At 40.4% G+C, this 22,342-nt stretch overlaps 1 protein-coding gene across 5 annotated transcripts; it reads right to left on the reverse strand.

Moving 5' to 3' along the window:
- Positions 1-651: 651 nt before the first annotated feature.
- LOC141769003 (golgin subfamily A member 7) lies at positions 652-20,364 on the reverse strand. 5 transcript variants are annotated; one of them, XM_074637611.1, is made up of 6 exons: positions 20,234-20,364; positions 17,989-18,114; positions 12,911-13,063; positions 10,887-10,988; positions 8,925-8,977; positions 652-3,230 (listed from the first exon to the last, which is right to left on the reverse strand). In XM_074637611.1, exons 1-5 carry the CDS (start codon positions 20,240-20,242, stop codon positions 8,936-8,938), a joined length of 432 nt encoding a protein of 143 aa, XP_074493712.1. In that variant the 5' UTR covers positions 20,243-20,364; the 3' UTR covers positions 652-3,230; positions 8,925-8,935. The 5 variants fall into 5 exon arrangements, 4 of the variants coding, with proteins under 4 accessions (XP_074493712.1, XP_074493713.1, XP_074493716.1 ...); XM_074637612.1 differs by having other exon boundaries at positions 652-3,233; XM_074637615.1 differs by lacking the exon at positions 20,234-20,364 and adding an exon at positions 19,635-19,787.
- Positions 20,365-22,342: the final 1,978 nt, after the last annotated feature.

Consider the following 22,342-nt stretch of genomic DNA (forward strand, 5'->3'; position numbering starts at 1 on the left):
TGATTTGCACTGGCCATAAACTACCAACCTCTCCGACCCTCCCAGTGTCAACACACACACACACACACACACACACAGGCACACACATGTACTTCCATGAGGCTTTTCCTTCTACAAACATGCATGTGGTTTTCATCTCTTTAGGATAAGATCTCTGGCATAATGGGTCAAAGTTCAAATGTATATCATCTTTGTTTAAAAAGCACACTGAGGAATGTTGTACATGTTATGTAACGCAACTTTACTGATCCTTGATAGGATTTTTTTTCTCCATCTTGCTTTCCCCCTACAAAAAGGTCAGAGGTCAGAAAAATACACACAAGTCACTGAGGAGGAATGGAAATCTTCTGCAGATACAACAGCTTAAACTGTGGTTCACAGAGTGAAGGATGGTTCTCCTCCTGTTCCTGTGAGAACAGAACCGCTGGGAGAAATAGAAATGCAGCTCTGCTGGATTTGGGAGAACTTTCCTGTGCAAACTGAAAACAAACCAAGTTGAAATGAAGCCCCTGGAATTGGGTCAGCTCTCGGTTCTCCTCGGCTCTAAATCACAACAAACACCAGGAAACTTTGTGCCTTGTTGCGAGGGTGTATTGTAAAATCTGAAATGTGCATTAACTAACTCAACACCACTAACACAAGAAGCCAGCATGGCGTAAAATATATACACATTTTATTTGTTAGCATACAAGTTTTAGATTAATAAAACATTGGATTTCAACTGAAAAAAAAAACATAGAAAAGTTCAATTAACCGAACTCCAGATAAATAAAGTACGAGCTAAATCAAAAAATTATGAATGAAATTGTATTTACATATTTAGAAATCAAGATAATTGGATCAATAATAACTGATCTTTAAGCTATGGCATTCAGAAATCTATACTTGTGCATGTAGTTATTTCATAAATCAACATGACCAGCCATACGTACTACAGTAATATTCAACCTTTGTTAAGGTGTCGATAACATTAGATCACAACCTTAGGTTTTGAAATGCTTGTGAGCAATAAGTGAACAAAGCCCAAGATCTGACTGACAGTATTTCACAGTTAAGGTCTGGTCACACCAGAACGTGGTGCAGTGAAATTAATCTGCTCATCTTTGTTTATGGCTTGGTGACATAGTGGCTACTTGCAGGGCTAGCTGGTGAACTGCTGTAGCTAGCGAGCTAACTTCTAACTTTGGCCCAGTTGCTAACAGGATAATAAGTTCACACAGTTTAATCAAAGTAATATTATATTTGTACCATCGATTCCCGTCTCTGTTCATACTTCATCAAAGCAGGTTAAACTAAAGGTGATGGTGCATCACAGCTAATTAGCTAAAGGTGAGCACTGTCGAGATGGCTTGGTATCGGTAAACAACGCACATTTTAGGGTGAAATTCACCAAAATTGAACTTGACGTGAAACATTTGAGCTTTCCCCCCCATGAGCAAATCCACTAGTAGCTGCAATTCCATTGGAATGAATTGAAATCTCTGTAAAAAAAAAATGTACTGTTTTAAATCCTGGTGCAACCAGCCCTTTTAGACTTTAACAAAGGCAACATTCAATATAATTACAGGCACTGTCAACTAACAAGAGCACTTTCAATACTTCGGTCAAAGGCAATCTTAACATATGAATATATGCTTATTTGAAATGAGTCAAAAAACAGTAGTCACCAAACACTATGCATAGCACAGTTTACAAAAACAAAAACAAAATTGAGGAGTAGCATTAACAATAGTACATGCTAAAATACAGAGCGAGCACAGGTTTTGGCTTTTCTTCTTCTTCTTAAATCACAGATGTACATTAATCTGTCAGAATCTGTTACGGTTTGACTGGAATGTTCGGATCCTGACGGAGATCAAGTATGAGGTCAAACGCTACAAAGTAAACATGCAGGTAAGACGATAAACTACCGAGCACCCTTCGCAAGAATACATGAATACAAAATAAAGCAAACGAACCATGAGGTGCGGCACATGCAGCAAAATCACACTAATAACCAGAGTTTCTTGATTAAATGATATCCTCAGTTCGGCCGAGACGATCACGTAAAGCATGGGTGTGGATGAGCTCCATATAGTCCTTTATAAAAAAATACGTTACCCTGTCTGTTGGCTTCATTATTCAAAACCGGAGTGTCCGAAAAGAAATATACAAAAGTTCAAGTTGTTTTTTTTAGTCCAAATTAAAAGATGAAATTACTCGTGGTTCAAAAAATTTCAATAAATGGTGTAAGTGAGTTAGTTTTCTCCAACCAAATAGTAACCCTCAATTAAAGGGACTGTTTGTAAGAATCAGAAATGCTTGTTAACAGCGACACCTGTGGCCGTTAAGTCAACGAAAGTCAGCGTCGGGCTTGTGCTCGCTCTAAATAGACATGAACGAGCATCGCTCAAAACAGTGAGGCGACACACGTCAGCTAAAACCACAATCACTCTATATTTCACCTGCTTGGCAGTAATGTTAGCTGACCAGACGAAGGTCTCTCCATGAATCACTGCTGATCCTAGTGTTGGCTTTTCCTGCTTCAGCCTCCCGACCGCGGCCGGGGAGGGAACAGGTGAGACGCCGGCACCCGGTCGGAGACGATAACGTTTCTCGCTGCGGAGCCCCGTCACTTCACAAGACACGGGAAACCTCTGTTGGTCTGGAGGAGCTGCAGCAGTTATTTCTGCACAAACGTCCACTGTACATTCACTAGATATTCTCAGAGCTACGAAGTCTTCTGCAGTGTGTAGTGAGCGCACATGCACGTGAGGTGGAGCGAGCTGAGTGAAGGCAGGCAAGCAGAGGAGCAGAGTACAGCAGAGACTCCGGTCCTGGAGACCGAAGCTACGGTCTCCCCCGCGTCCTCCGACCGCGGCCAACACTGTTTTGCAAGACGGGCTTCTCTAGATATAACTTTGCGGTTTTGGTGCTTCCGTGTAGTTTGTGTTGGAGTCTTGTCTGAACAGCGTAGCCACACGCGAGCGCGCATATGAGAGCGCGCATGGGAAACCGACCCGGGTGATTTATACGTGTTAGAAGTTACAAACAGTCCCTTTAATGCACAGGGAAAGGGACGTCTCAAATAATGATCAAATAATAGATGAATAAGTGAACTTGGTCACAAAGGATACTCTGAATGGGACATGCACATGAAAGTTAGTGGACAGGGATATAGATTGTAGAGACGCAGTATTAGGGGTACAGGTCTGGGGGTCCTCCTCAGCAAGGTGGGCTCTGGTGCTGGGCTGCTGCCAAAGAAACACAAAGATTCATTAGTGACCTGACAATGAGTGAGCATTAAATAAAACCTTTTTCACAAGATACATTCTGTAGCAATGCAGTCATTAATAATGTTATTAAGTACTAAATTAGGCAGAGAGACACACTTGAACTGACAGTTCTATTGCTGTCATCTCTTACTCATCAGCTGATAGTTCATCTGTTTTTAAATCTCATACTTTACGAGAGTTCAACGACTTTCAGTGATTAGATTTTAAAACTTCAACAGTTTTTAGCTCTTTCACTTCACCAAAATCTTCAACCTCCAACTGACACTTTGATTCCTTTCAATGCTACACTTCAACGGACACTTCAAACCCTTTCAGTGACATTTAAAATCATTTAATGCTTCAAATGTAACTCATCTACTTCTACTGCGTATTAGAGCGACTGTAAGTAAAAAAAAAAAGAATTACGGAGCTGGGGGAGAGGGGTAATATATATATATATATATATATCCAAGAAAATCATAAATTTAAGAGAAAAAATCTTGGACATTCTCTGAGATTAAAGTCGTAAATTTACGAGAAAAAAGCTCTGAAAAACAGTGGTAACGACAGCCACCATCTGAATTTTGTTGTTCCTAAAATAGTGTTCTTATAGTAAGGATGGCCTCTGAGCGAGGCAAAGGTCCTGAAAGATACATATACGTATGTTCTTTGTGTGCTCTTTTATAATCATAAGTAAATACTGCTATTACAGAACATACAGGAAAGTAGAGACAAACAACTTCTACCTTTGACTACACAAAGACATGCGTCTTTTATTTCAGCACAGATAAAACACAAAAAATCAACCGTTGTGAACACATTACTCCAAACGCACTGCGTTACCATAGTTACGCACTGACATGCCCAACTGTCACGGTGTCAGTGTGAAGGGAAAACGACACAGAAAAAGCTCATAACATAACCGCTTGTGTTGAAACCTCCTACGGCTTCGTAACTTTTTTTTTTTTTTTTTTTTACCAACAATGGCGCTAATACAGCGTCGTACGCATCACTTGCACCGCCGGCACTGAATGAACAAATGAAACATCAAGTACTTTTAAGGCTTACCCACTGACTGACACCTATGTGTGTTCATTTAAAGGCTTAATTTTTCCAGGTGTGCCTAAATGTTCAACAAATAGTCAGGATTGAAGTAATAGGACTACAAATGTGGATTATTCACATAATTGTGATGGTTGAGACTTTCGGTCACACTAGCATGAGATTTAGCTCAATTAATATAACATTAATTAACATTAATGATAATGTATCATTAATTAATATAACATTAATTAATGCTACCATTTTCCCCCATTTTCATCCACAGGAACTTTTTTATTTGGTGTATTTTACCTTTACGCTGAAGATTAACTGCCTCTGCCCTGACTGACAGTGATAGTTATTGAGGATTTGGTCTAATTCACAGATCTGTTTGCTGGCTCACCACAAGCGGAGCACTCTTTGAGTTGGCATAGATTATACAACTATTAAACTAAGCCATCTCTATCACACATGCATTGCAAAACACTGCATTTGAGGCTTGGTTTGTTGAAACAAGCCTCAAATGCAGAGAGCATTTGTCTGTGTTGACCAAAGTGGTGTAAAATCCTCAGAATGCTTTATCACATGTGTTAAAAAAGAAAGAAAAAAGACCGTATTTCAATGAAAAGTCTCTATTAGTTTGGCATGTAAAAAGTATTCTTGGCAGGTACGAATTTACACTTTTACAGACAATGAAAAGAACAACAAATTAATGATGAACACCATTTATGCATTTGCCTTGTCCAACATTCCCCACTGACACTAAATGCTCTCAGGTGTGCAGCCTCATTTGCAGATTTTTTTTTTTGGCGTGCTGTGGCCAAGCATCGAGTTTGTACGCGGAGCCAAACAACACCTTATCAGGAGCAGAATGTCTTTTGGACGAGATGCCAGGACACCGACTTGGCGCCATCTGCCTCTCAATGAATGCTCGGCAGTCAGGAGCTGTGCGGGCCAAGTTTGGTTTTCCTACAGTGCAGTCATCCCACTAGAGGCTGATCCATCATGCTGTTCAGCCCTTCACCTGGGAGGCTACCCGCCAAACTAAAAGCCCTGCTTTAAGCCAGCTAGGCCTTCATCCACAACGGGGGAAGGAAGAGAGGACGGCTCGAGAGATATGTGATGATGATTTTTTTTTAAATAAATACAACACTCAATTAAAACAACATAAATAATCATTTTGAAAACAAAAAAAGGTTGTAATTTATCCCAGAGTGATATTTTTGAGTGGAAAAACGGAAGTGGAAATCTCTCCAAAACTCTCCAGATCATAGGACACTTAAAACTGCCCTATTAATATTTTCTATACGATGGATCAAATGCGTAGTGTAAAGAGATTTGTAGTGATGAAAACACAGAATTATCATCCACCTCTGTAGTTCCCTTCAGCTCTATAATGTTTTTCAGCCCATTGGTTTTCTGGCCTGCAACTTTACTGCTTTAGTTTAGTCTGTTTAGTCTCACTGCTCTAAACAACCTCATTTCCAGGCAGCTGTTCTCAGTGAAAAAGCTTCTAAACACAATATACGCTACTTGCTCAGCACCAAACGACAGACAAAGTAAGCTACTTGCTGGTAAACATTGAGCGAACTAAAAAGCCAGATAATTGTCAGGAGTTGGTGGAGACAAAAACAGAGCTAAAAACAGGCAATTGACAGGATTCACCTCAAAACATTATAAGGTGATAATATATATCAGTTGTAAAATGCTGATTATAGCTGTTTAAAAAAACAACAACAACATACTATTGAACTATAGGTATCCTTATAGTAAAGACTGAGGTTTCTTTGTAACGGCAGCAACACAAAGTTTGCTGACCCGGCAGGGAGTCGGGGCGGTCCGGGATCAGATCCCCGGCTCTGGGTTTGGACTGGCTGAATTCCAGGGGCTACAGCCGCTAACGTTAACTGATGGTCTGTCTCCAGAGCTGCCGTCCGCTCACCTCACGGCAAGGTGGTCTCCAGCAGCGGGGAGTGAGGTATAGACAGAGGGATCGCCGGGTGCTCCAGCTCGCTAATTCTTGTCTCATTTGTGAACAGTAAATTCATCAAATTCAGTGCCTCATATCGCTATATAAACAAACTATAAAAAACGTACGCTACACGGACCGGAGTTCTGTGAATCTGCACTCGATTGCTCTTCCTCGACGACCGGATATGTGGCTCAGTAAACTGAAATTGAATTACGAGAACTGAATTTGAAATGTGAGAACTACTGTGTGAGTAATGTGAGAGACGGTACTTCATTTAGTAGTTAGCTTGAATTCAGCCAGCACAAACTATAGATCAACTATCAAAACGTACACAGACCGTACAGCCTTCAGTTAAGTGTCACAGCAAACACACAGATAGCTAACGTAAACTACAGGCCGACGCCACACGTGAAGATTATAAGACAGCGGTGTTATTTTAACCGAGTTTCAGCAGTTTGGACGTTTGTATTTGTTACAAAGTTTGGATTGAATGGACCCAGTAGTAGAGGTGAAACACTGCCCCCTATTTGTTTGGAGCATTTGGCCAAGCATTAAACACCTTTGATGATGACTTAATGACCAACATGAATTTTAATAAAAGGCTGATGTTGGATTGATATGCTGGTGTATCGGTCTAAGCTTTCAGGAGACAGAGAAGAAGAGACCCTGGCAGGATAAAGAGACTTAAACACTGGGATATATGGATGGATATACTGCATGTGTGTGCTCAGTCTGCTTGCTGGCTGTGGGTTTATCCTCTTTGACCATTGCAAAGCTCCAACGAACTCTTCTCTCAACAGCTACTTATAAAAAGTCCTGGGTTTACATTCCTCTATAAGACATGTTTATGTATCGAGGAGCTCAGCAGGAATTTCAAACGAGGAGATTAATCCCTGTATGCTTCTGTACGGTAATAGGGCAATGGTTTATCCATCCACAGTGTCTTATGGTCTGAATAACTGTTGCCAAACACAACATTCCCCATAGGTTAAATATTTATTAATATGTCTTACTCTGCCTGATGGCAGTGACCACGCTACAGTGCAGACTGGGCTCTGTCCAGCTTCCATACAAAGTACTTTTCTGTATGATTTCCTAGGACGACGCCGTGAAAACGAACTTCCCGGTCTTTTTCGGTACACAACAGGAAAAGAGTGGATTTACTGTGACAAAGATTGAAAGAATTTATGGGATGAGATGTTCTCTTCTGGGCGTCTGCCAGGGCAACCCGTTCTCACTCCCAACTCATCAAGGACCGCAGCTTGGGCATTGTCCCTTGGCATCGAATACCAATGCATGGAGGCCCGCCGTTATCGACTGTATGAGACGCACCAGGCTTTCAGCTAACTCCAATGTAAACACCCCCGTGGCATTTTTTAGACGGTAGGAAAGGACAATGCCATCACCAGATAATCAGCCACTACACTGATTCACCAGATTTGGTAATGTGCCGATGGCTAAATTGAGAAAAGAGAGAAAAGGCTTGTGCTGTGCTGTCACTGTGATGCTACACTGGTTACGGAAAATGAGCCAGACGATAGACGCGACTGGGCGTGTATTAGCCATCCTCCCAGCCTATGTTGATACTTTAAATCACTTTCTAGAGGCATTTTTCTTCAGCCAAAACAAGGGTATAATACAGTAATTATCACGATACATTCGGACAGCACTACAAAACGGCAAACTCACTATATAGGTGATTATATAGTGAGTAGAGAGTAATTTTGGTCTTTTCCAATAACCTCACAATAGGCAAGAACAACATTGTAACCATGGGAACTGTACACTGAAGACTTAAAAATTACAAGTAACCAAAATTTGCCTAATATTACATTTTACATTTTTGTCAAATAACTTAAGACTACAACTACATCAGGAGCCAAAAAGTGCAGAAGCAGTGTGGCACAGCGGAGAAGTCACCATGACTCACCACAGCCACTGACTCTAAGGTGCTCGTGGATGAAAAACATCTCACAAACTGAGGCCGACTCTCCCACTTCCTCCCACACGACATGAATGTGGTAGAAGCCTGGCAAGCCAGCAAAGTAAACAATGTGATAATTGTTTGATTACAGCTTCTTAAAGACATATAACTGACTGATGTGTGCTGCTATGGTGAAAGGACACTTAATCACTTTTTGGATTCAGCTGCTGGGTTTGGCTCGTTCTCGAGCTCTGGATAGCAGCACTCTAATAAGAGTACTTCATGTACATACTGTATAGCCTTCGGTGAAGTAAGTGACAAAACACTGAGCGCTAGATATGCAACATGAAGTCGTGAAGCAGAATAATCCTTTAAATGCTTTATGAAACAGCCCTCCTGACTGTAAAGCAGTTAACTAATATTACTCACAGATGAAGAGGCTTTAAACTTTGATGTGGGATTTTGCTTTGAATGCAGAGGAGGCATTCTGCATGAAAGCGATGGTACATATAAAGAGTGAGCCCTTTTTTATTACTGCTCTTTGACTCAAGCTCTTTTCTTTGCATTACTGTGTGGAAAATGTGAGTTTCATAATTGGAAAAATTTATTTTGTACACTTTTAAAATGTTTGTGTGTCTGTGTTTTTTACATTCTTAACAGCCCAGCATCAAATCGGTATTAGAAAGAAAGTGTAAGTCCTCGTTATACATGAAATATTGATTATGAGACTCACCGTGGCAGCTTTTATCTAGTCAGGCTTCTGTCTTCAAAGATGGTGACCTCAATCTTAACAGGATTCAGTCAAGGAAAAGCATTTGAAGTGAAGTTGGGTTCATTGTACATTCAATTAAAACCCACTGAATTGAATTTTCATTGCTTTTTACATAAGAAAATATTAACTATAATGATACAGATTCAGATTTGGTAATGCAATATGACCTTTAATTGGGAGAAAATGCTGCATTTGGTTATTTCAAAATTTGAAGGTGCTCTATACAATCAGCATTAATATAGCAGCAAACAACTATTTGCTATGTAAGATATAGAGTAATGTCTACCTGAGTCTATGATATCAGCATTAATATATCCTGTAGAGCTTGACAGGAACGCTCACATAGAGCATTGGTTTACGTAGAACAGGAACGCCCAGTAGCTGCGACTTTTTTTTTGCCCAGTAACTTTATAGTCCCACTCGCATCAGTCATTCAGTAGGTAGTAGCTACTTACCATAGAAGTCAACGAAGCCAAGTTAGCTCCTGTTAGCATGACCTCAGCTTAATCAGCAATGATCGTTTTAAGTAGCAGACAATTCTTGTAGCTGGCTAGTTGACATGTTGGGTTGCCATCCGTATAGTCTTAAAATGCTACATATTAGACAAAAGTATACTTACATTTGGATTTTTGGTTAGTGCTACCACTTACCTGCTCCTTTCCTTATTTTTATATAGCATCAAATCATAACAGAAGTTATCTCAAGACGCTTTTCAGACTATACTCTATAGAGACCCAACAAGAGATCCCCCATGAGCATGAATGGTCTGCTATGTTTATTTTTTTCTGTTCAGATCCAGGGGTTGGGAGTCGAGATTTGGCGAAACCTATGCCATATCGAGATCATCATGATCCAACCTGCTAATGTTTAGAAATACTCGGACCAAGTCATTTTGATCCCTGACTGAGAAAAGAGATTTCATATCCGGATCATTCTGATCCAGATTATTAGTTTTGGCCCCAGATAATGAAACCGTTTTTGGACATGTTTGTCATGAGGCCTTCAAGCCTCTCGGTGGGTGTTTCCTGTGGCAGTAGCTGACTGACATTTGACTAGATTAGATTCTTGGCATGATTTTCTTAAAAAATAAATAAAATCGGGCTGCGCCATCATTAGCAAAATTAGAGTTTATGTTTTACATAAGGAGGAAGGACTAGTATGTGATTAAAAAGAAAACTTTGAACCCATCAGACTTGAAGGGTAATGTAAACACTCAAGATGGTAGTATAAAGCAGTCAAATCGGTTCAGGTGAGACATTCCTGTCAATCTCCAAGCGCCCCCATGCTGAAGTCAGCACAGCAGCCCCGACAGTGTCGGAGAAATAATCCAGATCACTGCCAAAGCTACACAATCACAGGGCAGAGAAGGAACAAAGCTCAGCTGTGAACAATTTCAGTCATATTTTGTTATCCCTAATCCCCCATTGCTGCTCAGTCACAATTAATTGAGATGTTGAGTCAACCCACACACACACATGCTGGTACAGCCAGGATGTTGGTGCAGCCGCTGATTTTATGCAGATGCTATGGATTACATACTCACTTTTATCTGGTGCTTTTACAGGGTATTCCTACATAGCGCTGGATTTCCTGTAAGCTGCCCGGACTGCTGCTTTCCATTTTCATCCAGCAGTTAGAGGCAAAGACATGGTGGGGGCAGAAGGCCTGTAAATCACTTCATCTATTAGGTCATTGTGAAAGCTCCTTGTTCTACTTAAAGCTGTGGTGTGATTACGTTCACGTCTCCTGATCTCAGGGTATATTTAGCAAGTTAAAGTTACCCAAACTATTCAACTCATTGTTCCTTTTTCCCGTACAACAACAATAGCTTTGACAGTTAGAGTTGAGGTCAAATTCCACCTGAGCGAAGAGAACTATCTGTATTTTCTGGCTACAACACTACAGCACTGAAGGGTAGGATACGACTCGCAAGCCTCTCTCGATGGGGTCGGTGAGCAGGAGGCCTCGCGGTGCGTAGATCTTGTCGTTCTGCTCCTGAATGTACTTTGCAATCTTCTTCAAAACCTAAAAGGGCACAGCAATGACAAAATTTCAGATACATTTCTCCTGGATGGCAATCCACTAGTGTAATTGTAACAGAGCATGTGCAGCATACATGTTGTTTTTTTCAATAATTTCAATATCTTACTTTAGTATTTACACTGTAATTTTCTGTCGATTGACTTATCAGTGAATCAACTTGTATTTTCAACTCTAGGGATCCTCTAAAACGTCAGAAAATGGTGAAAAAAGCCTGTCATAATTTCCTGGAGCCCATAGTGTCGTCTTCAAAATATCTTGCTTTTTCCGAATGACAGCCCCAAACCCAAAGATATTCAACTTACAATTATATAAAACAGAGAAAATCAGCAAATCCTCAGTTTTAAAATGCCAGATCCAGACAATGTTGGGCATTTTTGCTTAATAATTGACTTAAATGATTAATAAAAAGCTGATTTTCTGTCAATCAACTAATCAAGTAATCAACTGATTATGTCAGCTCCACGTTGTCCAGTTAAGTATTAGTGATCTTGTTGTTTTTCTGTAGTAGGTACTGTTGCTACCTAGAATCAAACTAGCAAATCATTCTCTGACTAAGTAGGCGGGCAGAGGATCCATCTCGCCAACCCACCACATTCTTGAGCTGAAAAGCTGAATAACAGACTCCATCTTTACTTTAGTAAAGACCAGTCAATTTAAACTGCTTGACTTTATGAGTGCTCATAAAACCCAAACCAAGCCAAATGTTGTTTTATATTTTATCCCAGTTCACTCCTGTCCACTAAAAGACAAATTCTTAGAACAGGAAAAGACCACTGACATACTGATCCATTTATTACATTCAACATGAACTGGGCCAAAAGAGATTTTAGATGAACACAAATCATTCAACTTATTTGCTAGCTCTCAGGAGGTCATCAGATTATTGATTTACAGTCAAGCTAAAAGGTTCCACACAGCAGCAACATGACTTCTTATACTACTAACCCACTTTACACATCTCCAGTGTCTACATGCAGTAGTCAATGCATGATTCAGGATCTCTACACTCTGCATCTGAAATGTTTATTATTAGAGCTGGGTATGATTTGAAATTTTAGTAGTGCCCATATGATATATATTATTACTATTATATGTTGTCTGCATGTATGTTGTGTATGTATGTAGTCTAACTGTTTAGCTTAGTTTGCCACGTATCTTTAAATTTGGCAAACTCTTGTAAACTTATCAAGTTTGCTGAGACACAGCAGCCCTTCCTCTCTCTACCTGCGGTACTTGCAGACAGTGATTCACATCAGCAGAGAGAGGAGGACAGAGGACAGAAGACAGGAGGAAGGACTGATGTCTGTGTTCTTCATTCATTTTATTGATATTTTAGATTTGTTTCCGTCAGGGTTGACCTGAATGCTTCGAAGCTTCCACCATTACCATGGTATTCAATCTCCAAATTAGTATTTGAATGCTTCGGTTTTTATATATATGTACAGTATGTAATAATAATAATAATGTATAAATCCCAAAATAGCCCATGAAACAAGGAATAATCCCACAACATTATTCATTATTCATATATTGCACACGTCCATATTTGTTTATTTATGCCAAGTCATATCGTCATCGTAATATTGGACATTGTTATCGCACATCGCATATATTCCTCATATCATGCAGGCCTAATAAATATGTCATACAACGCCATTTCAAAACATCCAAACATTCCCTTTAAGTGTTTTCGTTGACGAAAATTTAGTAAAATGACTAAACTTTTTCCCACCATCAAAAATGACTCCAGACAAGAAGGACGATGCTGACTAAATATGACTCCAAACTAACTCTAAAAACAAAAAGACCTAATGTTTTATGTTACCAAAAAAGAGCATTGCGGTTCAATCTCCAGTCCAGTTCATTCTTACTGTATGCATCTAAGCTGGAGAAATGTCTCTCACCTTCTCATAGTGAGTCTCCATGCACAGGAAGATGGTGTACGCTGTGAGGCAGGCCAGACAGCCTTCGATATACGACTGGCTTCCCAGCTTCTCCGCCTCAGCGTACAGGTTATTAAGTGTCCGTACGGTCTCTTCAAACTGCTGTTTGTCAATCTGAAATACATGGAAACATAAACAAAGGGTTAAAATCATTAGACAAGGCACGGAGCCACGGGGAGATTTCGACAGAAGTGTGTGAGGGCTTTCTGCCTTTGGGGATATTCGAGTGGAAACTCGTCTTACTAGCACCAGATAGTTTTTCTCCCATTCTTTCCATCTCTAGATAAATGAGGAGCTGTATTTTCTTGGACTAGTCATACATCGGGAGATTGCTGGGCCACCTTCCCACACTGGAAACACCTCCTGAAATGATTAGGGGGGCCTTGGCCAAATGCTCTGTGAATGTTTTCACTTAATAACTGACAGGACAAACGTGCTGAAAGCAGAACACACACAGTGACAATCCAGGAAGGAATCTTGATGGTTTCTCCTTCTCCAATGGCACAGACACACCTTGAATAAGATAAAGACATGTCTCAGCTGTTCTGTAGACTGCAGACAGCTTCTGGGATACAAACTGTAACCAAGACTGGCTGATGATCCAAACAGTGTTTCTCAAGCATCCCTCAAATGAAGGCTTGCTGCGGGGAAGACTGATGGAGGGTGGAGAACTGCTGGACTCTGAGGCTGTTTTGACTGGGGTGTCGACACTAGGCCCTGTCCAGAATGGATCTGGAGATGATACTGAGGGGAAAACGAGGAGCCTCCAGACCAGACATGGAGCCTGCCAGGGCCTCCTGAGCCTCTGTAAACCCTCCAATGTTCTGCTTCCTTGTGCCCGAGGAATGCAACAACAAGCTCCAACACATCAGTGGTCTTAGGCGTGTTTCATTACTGCCATTGACAGCCTTTGTTCTCCTTCTAATTTTCCAATTCAGAGGCTGCGATTCAAACCACATTTCTCCGACCGTGCGTCTTTCCATTATGTCTGACGCAGCCATATTAGCATTCCAAAAATGTTAGATGAAAGTGCAAGGCTGAACAGGGCTTACAAATTCAAGTGAGGAAGAGAATATTCTATCTTAAAGCTTGTGTAGGTAACATTGGAGAAACCAGAAAGGAGTACGCTAGATTTCAAAAGTGATCCAACTAAAAAACCCAGCCCAGTGTTGCCAACTCTTCTCCAATGAAAGTAGCTGGCAGCACAAGCTCCAAAAGCCCCTAAATCTAGAGAGGAAGTCGCCAAGTCAGCAACACTGACAGAACGTCCCTTCAGGTCTCCCTCCAAAGACACTCCCCCAACATTATCATTAGGTAGGTAGACAGGTAGACAGTCCGTCCCTTAAGGTCTCCCTCCAATGGAGGAAGATACTGGTGACAAGCAATGAGTGCACGCAGGTAGATAGGTAGGTAGACAGGCAGGCAGTTAGGTAGACACGCAGGTAGGGCGGCATTTCCCTCGGGCCGATTGAAATGATTTGACGGTTTTATTACAGTCCTGCGACAGCCACAGATAGCAGATTTCTTTTCTTTTTTTGTCCGAGTATTTCGTTTATTGATTGCTGTCGGGATGTAATGAGAATTTCAACGAATATAACAGAAATGTTTCCAAAATCTTTACCAAACCTAGCTTTATTGTAACTCTCACTAAATATGATGTGAACCGAGGAAATACATATTAGACAGAGGTCAGTGAAAACTGTCGGATCCCCAATTAATGAAACCCTCTTGAATGGTTTGGCAATCTAGCTGCCAAATACATTTAGAACAGTGAGTGCCTTCCAAGTTATTTGGTAAAGTTCTCCTAAAGCATTATAAAAGGAAAGAACTACCAGAAATAATAGAGCACACAGCCTAAGATAATTATCTGCAAGAATGTGATGTTACAGTGTGTAAACATCTGCAAATCAAGACTTGAACTGCATGGCAAAAATCAAACACGGGACTAAAAAATGTTGGCTGCAACACACACCCCACAACATTAGGTTCTGCGAACACCGTCACAAAGTGACATAAATGGATATCCTATAAATGGAAGCCACTGAACAACTTGGCATTATGCTGCCCGTTTCATAAACTGGGATTACAGTAAAACATTAAATAAATATACATGGGATGATATTTTGATAGGGGGCTTAAGCTTTAACCACCCAGGGGGGGGGGAAGCATTCTTCATTTGTCCAGCAGTGCAGTGTGTCTGTGTGAACTGAATCCTGAAAACATGGGAGACCACCCAATCAAGATGGAAGTGCCAATAAACCGCCAGTGAGCGGTTTAAGTGTTGAGAAGCTGCTCTTTTCATGTGGTGCATGCATTTCAAAACTGAAGCTTTCTGTCCTTCGATCTCTGAACTGTTTGGCTGGCACCGTCTTTATTGTGGCATTGGAGGCTGTTCAGTGTCAGCGACCTGTTCTTCATCTACCACATCATTACCGGTGTCTGCTCTTAACCCACTTCCACCGTGGTTCACATAAGGACAAAGTCCAGCAGGGTTTTCTCTGGAGAAGTTGCTGACAGTAGTTTTTCACTTTTGGCTCCATGATTTCAGCCGCCTTTTTGGTTCCAGTGTCAAAACAGTGACTGTGCATCTATTCTGATAAGGCTAGCAGTGTTTCTCACATGATTTTGAGAGACTGTGGTCACCTCAGCCCTTCTAGGGGGAAGCGGGGGCATGCTCCCCCGCAAGAAAATTTAGTACATTAGTTAAATGCATCAATCTGATGCTCTTTGAGAGCAAAATTAAGAGGCTCGATCTATGAAGAACTTTGTGCTCTGGTAAACAATATTGTGCTCTAGTAAACAATTCAATCATAAACACATTGGTTGTATAGATAGAAATTGTGAAGACGCAGCAAAGAAGTCACACCCACAAAGCATGGTGAACGAAGACTGTCCTCGGGTCTGCGGCAATGTCGGTAACCCGACCCGTCTTGAAACACAGTGCCCGTCTTGGGACACATTATGCAAAATGTCCCATTTCAGAATAACATATATTATATCATTGGATTATAATTATTGATGCATTAATGTGTTCATCCCTTTAATGTTGCAGCTGGTGAAGGTGAAACAAATTTTAACTTCTTTACATAATTAATAATTCTATACTACTAAATAATACACCACTGTTGATTTATATTTTGTATTATTATTATATTATGCTGCAAATTTCCCCACTGTGGGACTAATAAAGGAATATATTATCTTATCTTATGAATCTGAATCTGATTATAGCTAGTAAATAATATTGTAAAATAAATGTACTGAAGTTAAAAGTACAATATTTCCCTCTAAAATGTAGCCCAGTGGAGTAGAGGTATAAAGTTACATAAAATGGGAATACTAAAGTTAAGTACATGTACCTCAAAAGTGTACTTAAGTACAGTACTTGAGTAAATGGACTTAGTTACTTTCCACCACTGTTAGAGCACACAATTGTTCACTAGAGCACAACGTTCTTCATAGATCTAGCCTTTAATTTGTGCCCCAGATTCATTCATTTAACTTTAAAATTATAAAATATTCTAATTTTTTTATACAGCGTCAAATCATAACAGAAGTTATCTCAAGATACTTTTGATATAGAGCAGGACTAGACTATACTCTATAATTTAGAGGCCCAATAAGAGATCCCTGATGAGCATTGCACTTGGCGCGACAGTGGCAAAGAAAAAACGCCCCTTTAACGGGTAGAAACCTTGGACAGAACCAGGCTCTGGGTGGGCGGCCATCTGCCTCGCCCGGTTAGGTTGGGAGAGAGAGAGAGAGAAGCACAGCACAGCACAGCACAGCACAGCACAGCACAGCACAGCACAGCACAGCACAGCACAGCACAGCACAGCACAGCACAGCTAGAAGTAGTAATACAAATAGGACTAATAACAATAACAGTTCAGAGTAGGTTGGGTCTGTACTGAAGCACAGTGCAGTAAAGTGATCACACTGGGTGGTTCAGAGGGTCACACTTCTGCCTCACAGTTAAAAGCTCCTGGGTTCCACAATGCTTCTCTCTTTATTCTTAGAAAATTTACATTACCACCTCTTTGGCTAGACTTCAATTCATTTCAATCATTTCTATGGCTACAGTATAAAAAGTAAAGATGAAATGTGATGTTTCATTTCATTGAAATGAATTGCAACAGGACTGGTTACATAATACCTACAGGTAATAAAATCCTTAATGCTGACGGTCTTTCCATCAGTAGGGTTGTAAAAAGACTTGACTTAAACTGCCACCCTGAAGCCACATAACCATATGTCTGTGTGAGTGCCCCATTGGCTGATATGTATGTGTATGATTGGTTGTCTAACAATAACGTTCTCCTGCATATTACAAGTGTCAATTGAGTTTTTGACCACTTCATACTTTTTCCCTTCTCTGTGCACCTTGGAAGTAGTTGAAGTCATGCCAGAAAATCTACTCTGCCACTATAGTTCTCTCTCCCAAGAGAGAGAGAGAGGTGAAGACAAGGGAGTCGATGGAACAGTGTGCAGATTTTATTCTGTTAGCTAACATTAATGTCAGCTCGTCAGTTGTCTGTAGATATCAGGATGATATCAAGAGACACAAACATCAGAAGCAAATTAATTAGTGCAGACTTTTCTGTTCTATCCGTGCTGAAAATGGTTATTAAAGTGGATGTCCTGTTAGGTGTTCAGCTGTTTAGGATAACCCATATTTTCTGAATATGCATAACAATCAAAGTCCTGCAGGCGGCGCATGTCTTATATAATTATTTCTTAACAATCTTTCACACCAAGGCCCAAAAAATATTATGTTTCAATCATGTTGTAAACTCCCTGCATTTTGATGGGGGAAAAAAATTTATGAAAATTGTGAATCGTTCCCAGGAGATTTTATATGTTGGTCATATCACCTACCAGGGTAGTCCTTAAATCAGTCTGAACACCAGTATCAGCTCATCCACAAGACAAGGGAGTGTCTTATGGATGTCGTGGAAACATGAGGCCACCATTTCACCAATTCAGTGTTTTACTGTGATTGAAGTCATTCTGAGGAACAGTGAAGAGGTGTATCCTACCCGGGTCTCCAGCTCAGAGGGGAACTTGGTTTGGAAGTGGCACACAGTGCCGTTGGTATAATCTCTCTGAATGAAGACTTTGGCAGCGATGGCTGCCTGTTGCCTCATGTCCTGCAGGCTGTGGGTCTGTGAAAACAGGAGGTTACAATTAATACATGATCACACGTTGATACAAGACCCCTCTGGAGTCTGTCTATTCATCAGTGAATACACTACTGAGCAGGTTTTATTTATAATAACGGTATTTTATATTACAGCTGTATAATTAATTGATGTTCAATTACAGCTTCCGACGATTATGAAAACAAGATGATCGACACAAAAAGATTATTGTGCCACATTCCATTTCGCAATGACGCTCAAGTTTTATCTTGTGTCAGTGCGGGATAAGTTTTTTTAGAGGTGTCATCACTATTCATATATATACAACCAATGTGTTTATGATTAAATTGTTTACAAGAACACAAAGTTCTTCATAGACCTAGCCTCTTAATTTAGCTCTCAAAGTGGGTGGTGATGTTAGTCCCCATATTAGCCATTTCATTGTAGTGAGAAACTTGACCTCCCTGTATAAAATGACCTATTGTGCCCGCTAGGATAATCACAGCCTTGTGAAACTTTACAGCCACAAACAACAGACCTAGAGCATTCATAGGATGGATGGCTTTCCTAGCTAGATCGACAACAAAAGGGTTTCTGAGCAGTTTACACAACAGAATTGCTCGCCATCCAATCGCCGAAAAATGCAATTCTTGCAGAGATTTCCAAATCACAGCATGGCTTTTTTTCTCTGGTGTTCCTCAAGGTCTTGGTGTCTTAATGTTGTATTTTAGAGGGATTATTGATCGTATCAATTCGCCAGTGGTAAAAAAATTGTTAAATTTAGCACCAAATCTTTGTAACAAATGGTACCAAACCCAAAATTGATGCAAAAACGTATGAGACATAATAGAGCATGGGGATGACCATCATATACTTTGATAATAATGTAATCTAAACCCTTATAGACTGTCACAATTCATTTTGAATAATTCATTCATTCATATTTATTTCTGATTTATAACAACTAGACACACAGTGCTGAGCTGCACCTCAAATGAATCTTCCGGTTCCCAGCTTTCAGATGATGTACACCACTACTATGTGACATCTACTGTTGAGCTTCTATCTCCCCCTAAAGACCCCCTGTACCCCCCTAAAAAAGACTAAAAATGGGTCTGTTGTGGGTCTCAGAGGGGATATGACTAACAGGATTATATAAGTGTCTTTTGGTTTTCTGGAGTTGCATCTAAACCTTCAGCTACAGACTCATCCCCCCTCGGCACAAAACAAAGCGCCTGGGTCAGTCCTCCATGCTGGTAGCCATCAGGCTCCACAACCAAGGCTGAACCCCTTATGAGAACTAGGAGGACTTTAAGTACTTTAAACATGCACTATCTGCAACCATCTTGGACTCTAACCACTGGCTTTACACTTACTTTACACTATACATCCTATATACCACTTTATAGACTGCACATATGTACATATTACATGTATTTATTGCACATACCACATGTATTTATTGACGGACTGTACACACTATGTTCACCCATTCACTCTGTATCTTTTACATCTCTATTATTGTTTTCATAATTTCTGTATACCTTTATACCTCTCCTGTGTTTCACTCTGTTTGCTGATGTTTGCTGATGTTGCTGCTTTGACACCTGAATTTCCCTCCGGGGATTAATAAAGGTTCATCTTATCTTATCTTAAACGCTGTTTTGTTCTGCTCTAGTGAACTGTTGTGAACTTCTATCAGAAGACCATGACGTCACACGACTAACGTTACTGTCACCAAACTATCCTCACTAGCGTTACCATGGTTACCTCGTCAGAAGTATATGGTCTAGTTGTGTAGCCAGATATGTAGCTAACGTTAGCACATTGATAACTGCTTATTAAAACCCAACTAGCTGATAAAACCACCCAGCTTCGCTCCTCGTTGAGATAAAAACACGTTGCACCCTAACGTGTTAGCACTGATACAACAACTAGCTACTAACGCTGCTGGTAAACATGAGCTACCGGCTGAGCGGTGAGCTAACATGCTAACGCTGCTCTTCTCCTTTCAACCACATATTAAACATTAATACACATATTCAATCATAATAATAAACACATAAAGCGTCACATTAGAGAATACACTGCTCACACACCACTGACATACTAATAAAGATAAGGTTTATCGTAGTTATCTTACCTCTGCCATGTTGAACTAGATCTCTGTTTATGTTCCACTGACAGCTCTTAGCATGTGCTACGAAATAACACATCCGGGTGGGGAACTTGTGTGTAATAACAAAGGTTCCGCTTGTAGAGAGGACCGCTCCAACACGATTCAAGATTCAAGATTCAAGATGTTTATTGTCACTCCGGTTATACAGGTACAAACGTGTGAAATACTTTTTGCTGGTAAGCTCCATCAAAATAATAAGTTATATTACATTTACATTACAATTACATTTACATTACAATTATAAAAGGAAATACTTTGTACAAGGGCATATTAAGAACATATACATTAAGAAACATATACAGTATAAGATATATTTTTGTGTGAGAAGGTGTCGTATGAATTATCTATATCTTTAAAAGTCTGATGACCTGGGGGTAAAAACTGTTCCTCAGTCTGCTAGTGAGAGTCCTGGGGGTCCTGTATCTTCTACCAGAGGGCAGGAGGGAGAACAGGCTGTTGTGGGGGTGTGTGTTGTCCTTAATGAATTAATCATTAATTAACCAAGGAAGTCCTTAAAGGTCCCATGTTGTAAAAAGTAAGATTTTCATGTTTTTTATATTATGAAAGATCATGCACCGGTGCAGTGTTAAAATGTAAAATGTGTCCATACTTAACAATTAAATAACAACAACCGTTTTGGAAGTTGACTGAGGTTGAAGGCACTGAAATGAATGAGCACCAATGGTTGCCTGGAAGATGCAGCATCCTTTTAAAATGGTTGGGAATTGGCCGGGTTATTTGTAGTAAAACATGAACAAACACTGCTATTGTTCTTTTAATAATGCATAACCTTTTCTATGTAACTCAGATGTTTTTTTGTTTAAAAATCAAGTCGGAGTCTCAGTTTGGGTTTCTGTTTCCACAACAGCATTAAGCCTTAATACCCAAGAGGGGCAGATGTTTCTGTCCTTTCCTTGGACCATCGCAAACCCAACAGCTGCAGTTGTGCAAGCAGACATATTTGCAATTTTGAGTAAAAATCCATCTTTAAAAAGGGCTCTGGGCCTAGAAATAAACTGTGTTTGAGAAAATACAGACACACAACAAAATGACTTTCATATTTGGAAGACATATTGGGACCATCCAGATAGTTTGATAAGTTCAACAGCTAGCAGCAGAAAAGCTACCCTCACTACATGCCTCTTGGGGAATTAGAGCAGTAGTATAACATCCTTGGCAAAGTCAAGACAGATTTTCAGCCTGTCAGGAGCTGTTGTTCAGTTTGGAGATCTGAGTTACTTACCCGTGAGGAATGCGTTTTTCACAGCCTGCCATCCCATGCATCACGAGGCCTGATCCCGGCTTTCAGGGGGTAATTAGTGGATCTGTATAAATGTAAAAATCCAACTATTGCTCCTGCACTGGGTTTGTTTGTCTCCTGGCAAGGGGGTGGGCCTTTAAAGCCCCTCTCCTGTGTGGTGGCGGGTGTGGGAGAGACCACTAATGAGCACCATTTGGGCCATTCATTTACAACACATGCTGGTTAATAGCCCACGACAATAGTTTTACTACTGCTCAGGCCGCTCTTGCTGAAGTGGTTCTCTAATGGAAATACTACATCCTCAATAGAACCGCAGCTGGATCATTCAGCTCAGTAAATGTCACTCTTATTGGACTACATATACTGTATATATAAATTTATATACAAACAAATGGCAGGGAGAACAGGTTTTCCAAAATGGAGAGCATATCACTGAAGGTGTTTTCCACTGGGGCGTTGCAACAAAACATGCACTGTCATACTGTAAAGTGGAATAAAATTGGCCACCAAATAGCGTTCTGTGAACGTTAGTGAACGTTAGGGGTAGAGTTTAACCTGTGAAGTCTGTGAAGGGAAAATCTGCTCAATTATGCTTTTATGTTTTTCTGGTGATTTTTTAGTTTTGATGACTTTGCCTGAAGCACCTGTGTTTAACCGTAATGACTCACATCTCGACTCAAGCATTAAGCATTTATCGCCAAAGGTAGAGACAAATTAAATAGAACACATCAGAGTAGATGAAGCACCAAAGATGAAAAAAAGGGGATTTTCGCATCACCATTTTAAAGCAGAGCACCCCCGTGTCCAGACTC

The sequence above is a fragment of the Sebastes fasciatus genome, chromosome 6 (assembly GCF_043250625.1).
Source record: "Sebastes fasciatus isolate fSebFas1 chromosome 6, fSebFas1.pri, whole genome shotgun sequence".
In the NCBI taxonomy this organism is placed as follows: Eukaryota; Metazoa; Chordata; class Actinopteri; order Perciformes; family Sebastidae; genus Sebastes; species Sebastes fasciatus.

Coding starts and splice junctions, on each gene's coding strand:
- LOC141769003 (XM_074637611.1), bottom strand. Junction 10,989..12,910: donor TGGAGACTCACTATGAGAAG/GTGAGAGACATT, acceptor GTGCCCTTTTAG/GTTTTGAAGAAGATTGCAAA. Junction 8,978..10,886: donor TCGAGAGAGGCTTGCGAGTC/GTATCCTACCCT, acceptor AATCCTGTTAAG/ATTGAGGTCACCATCTTTGA.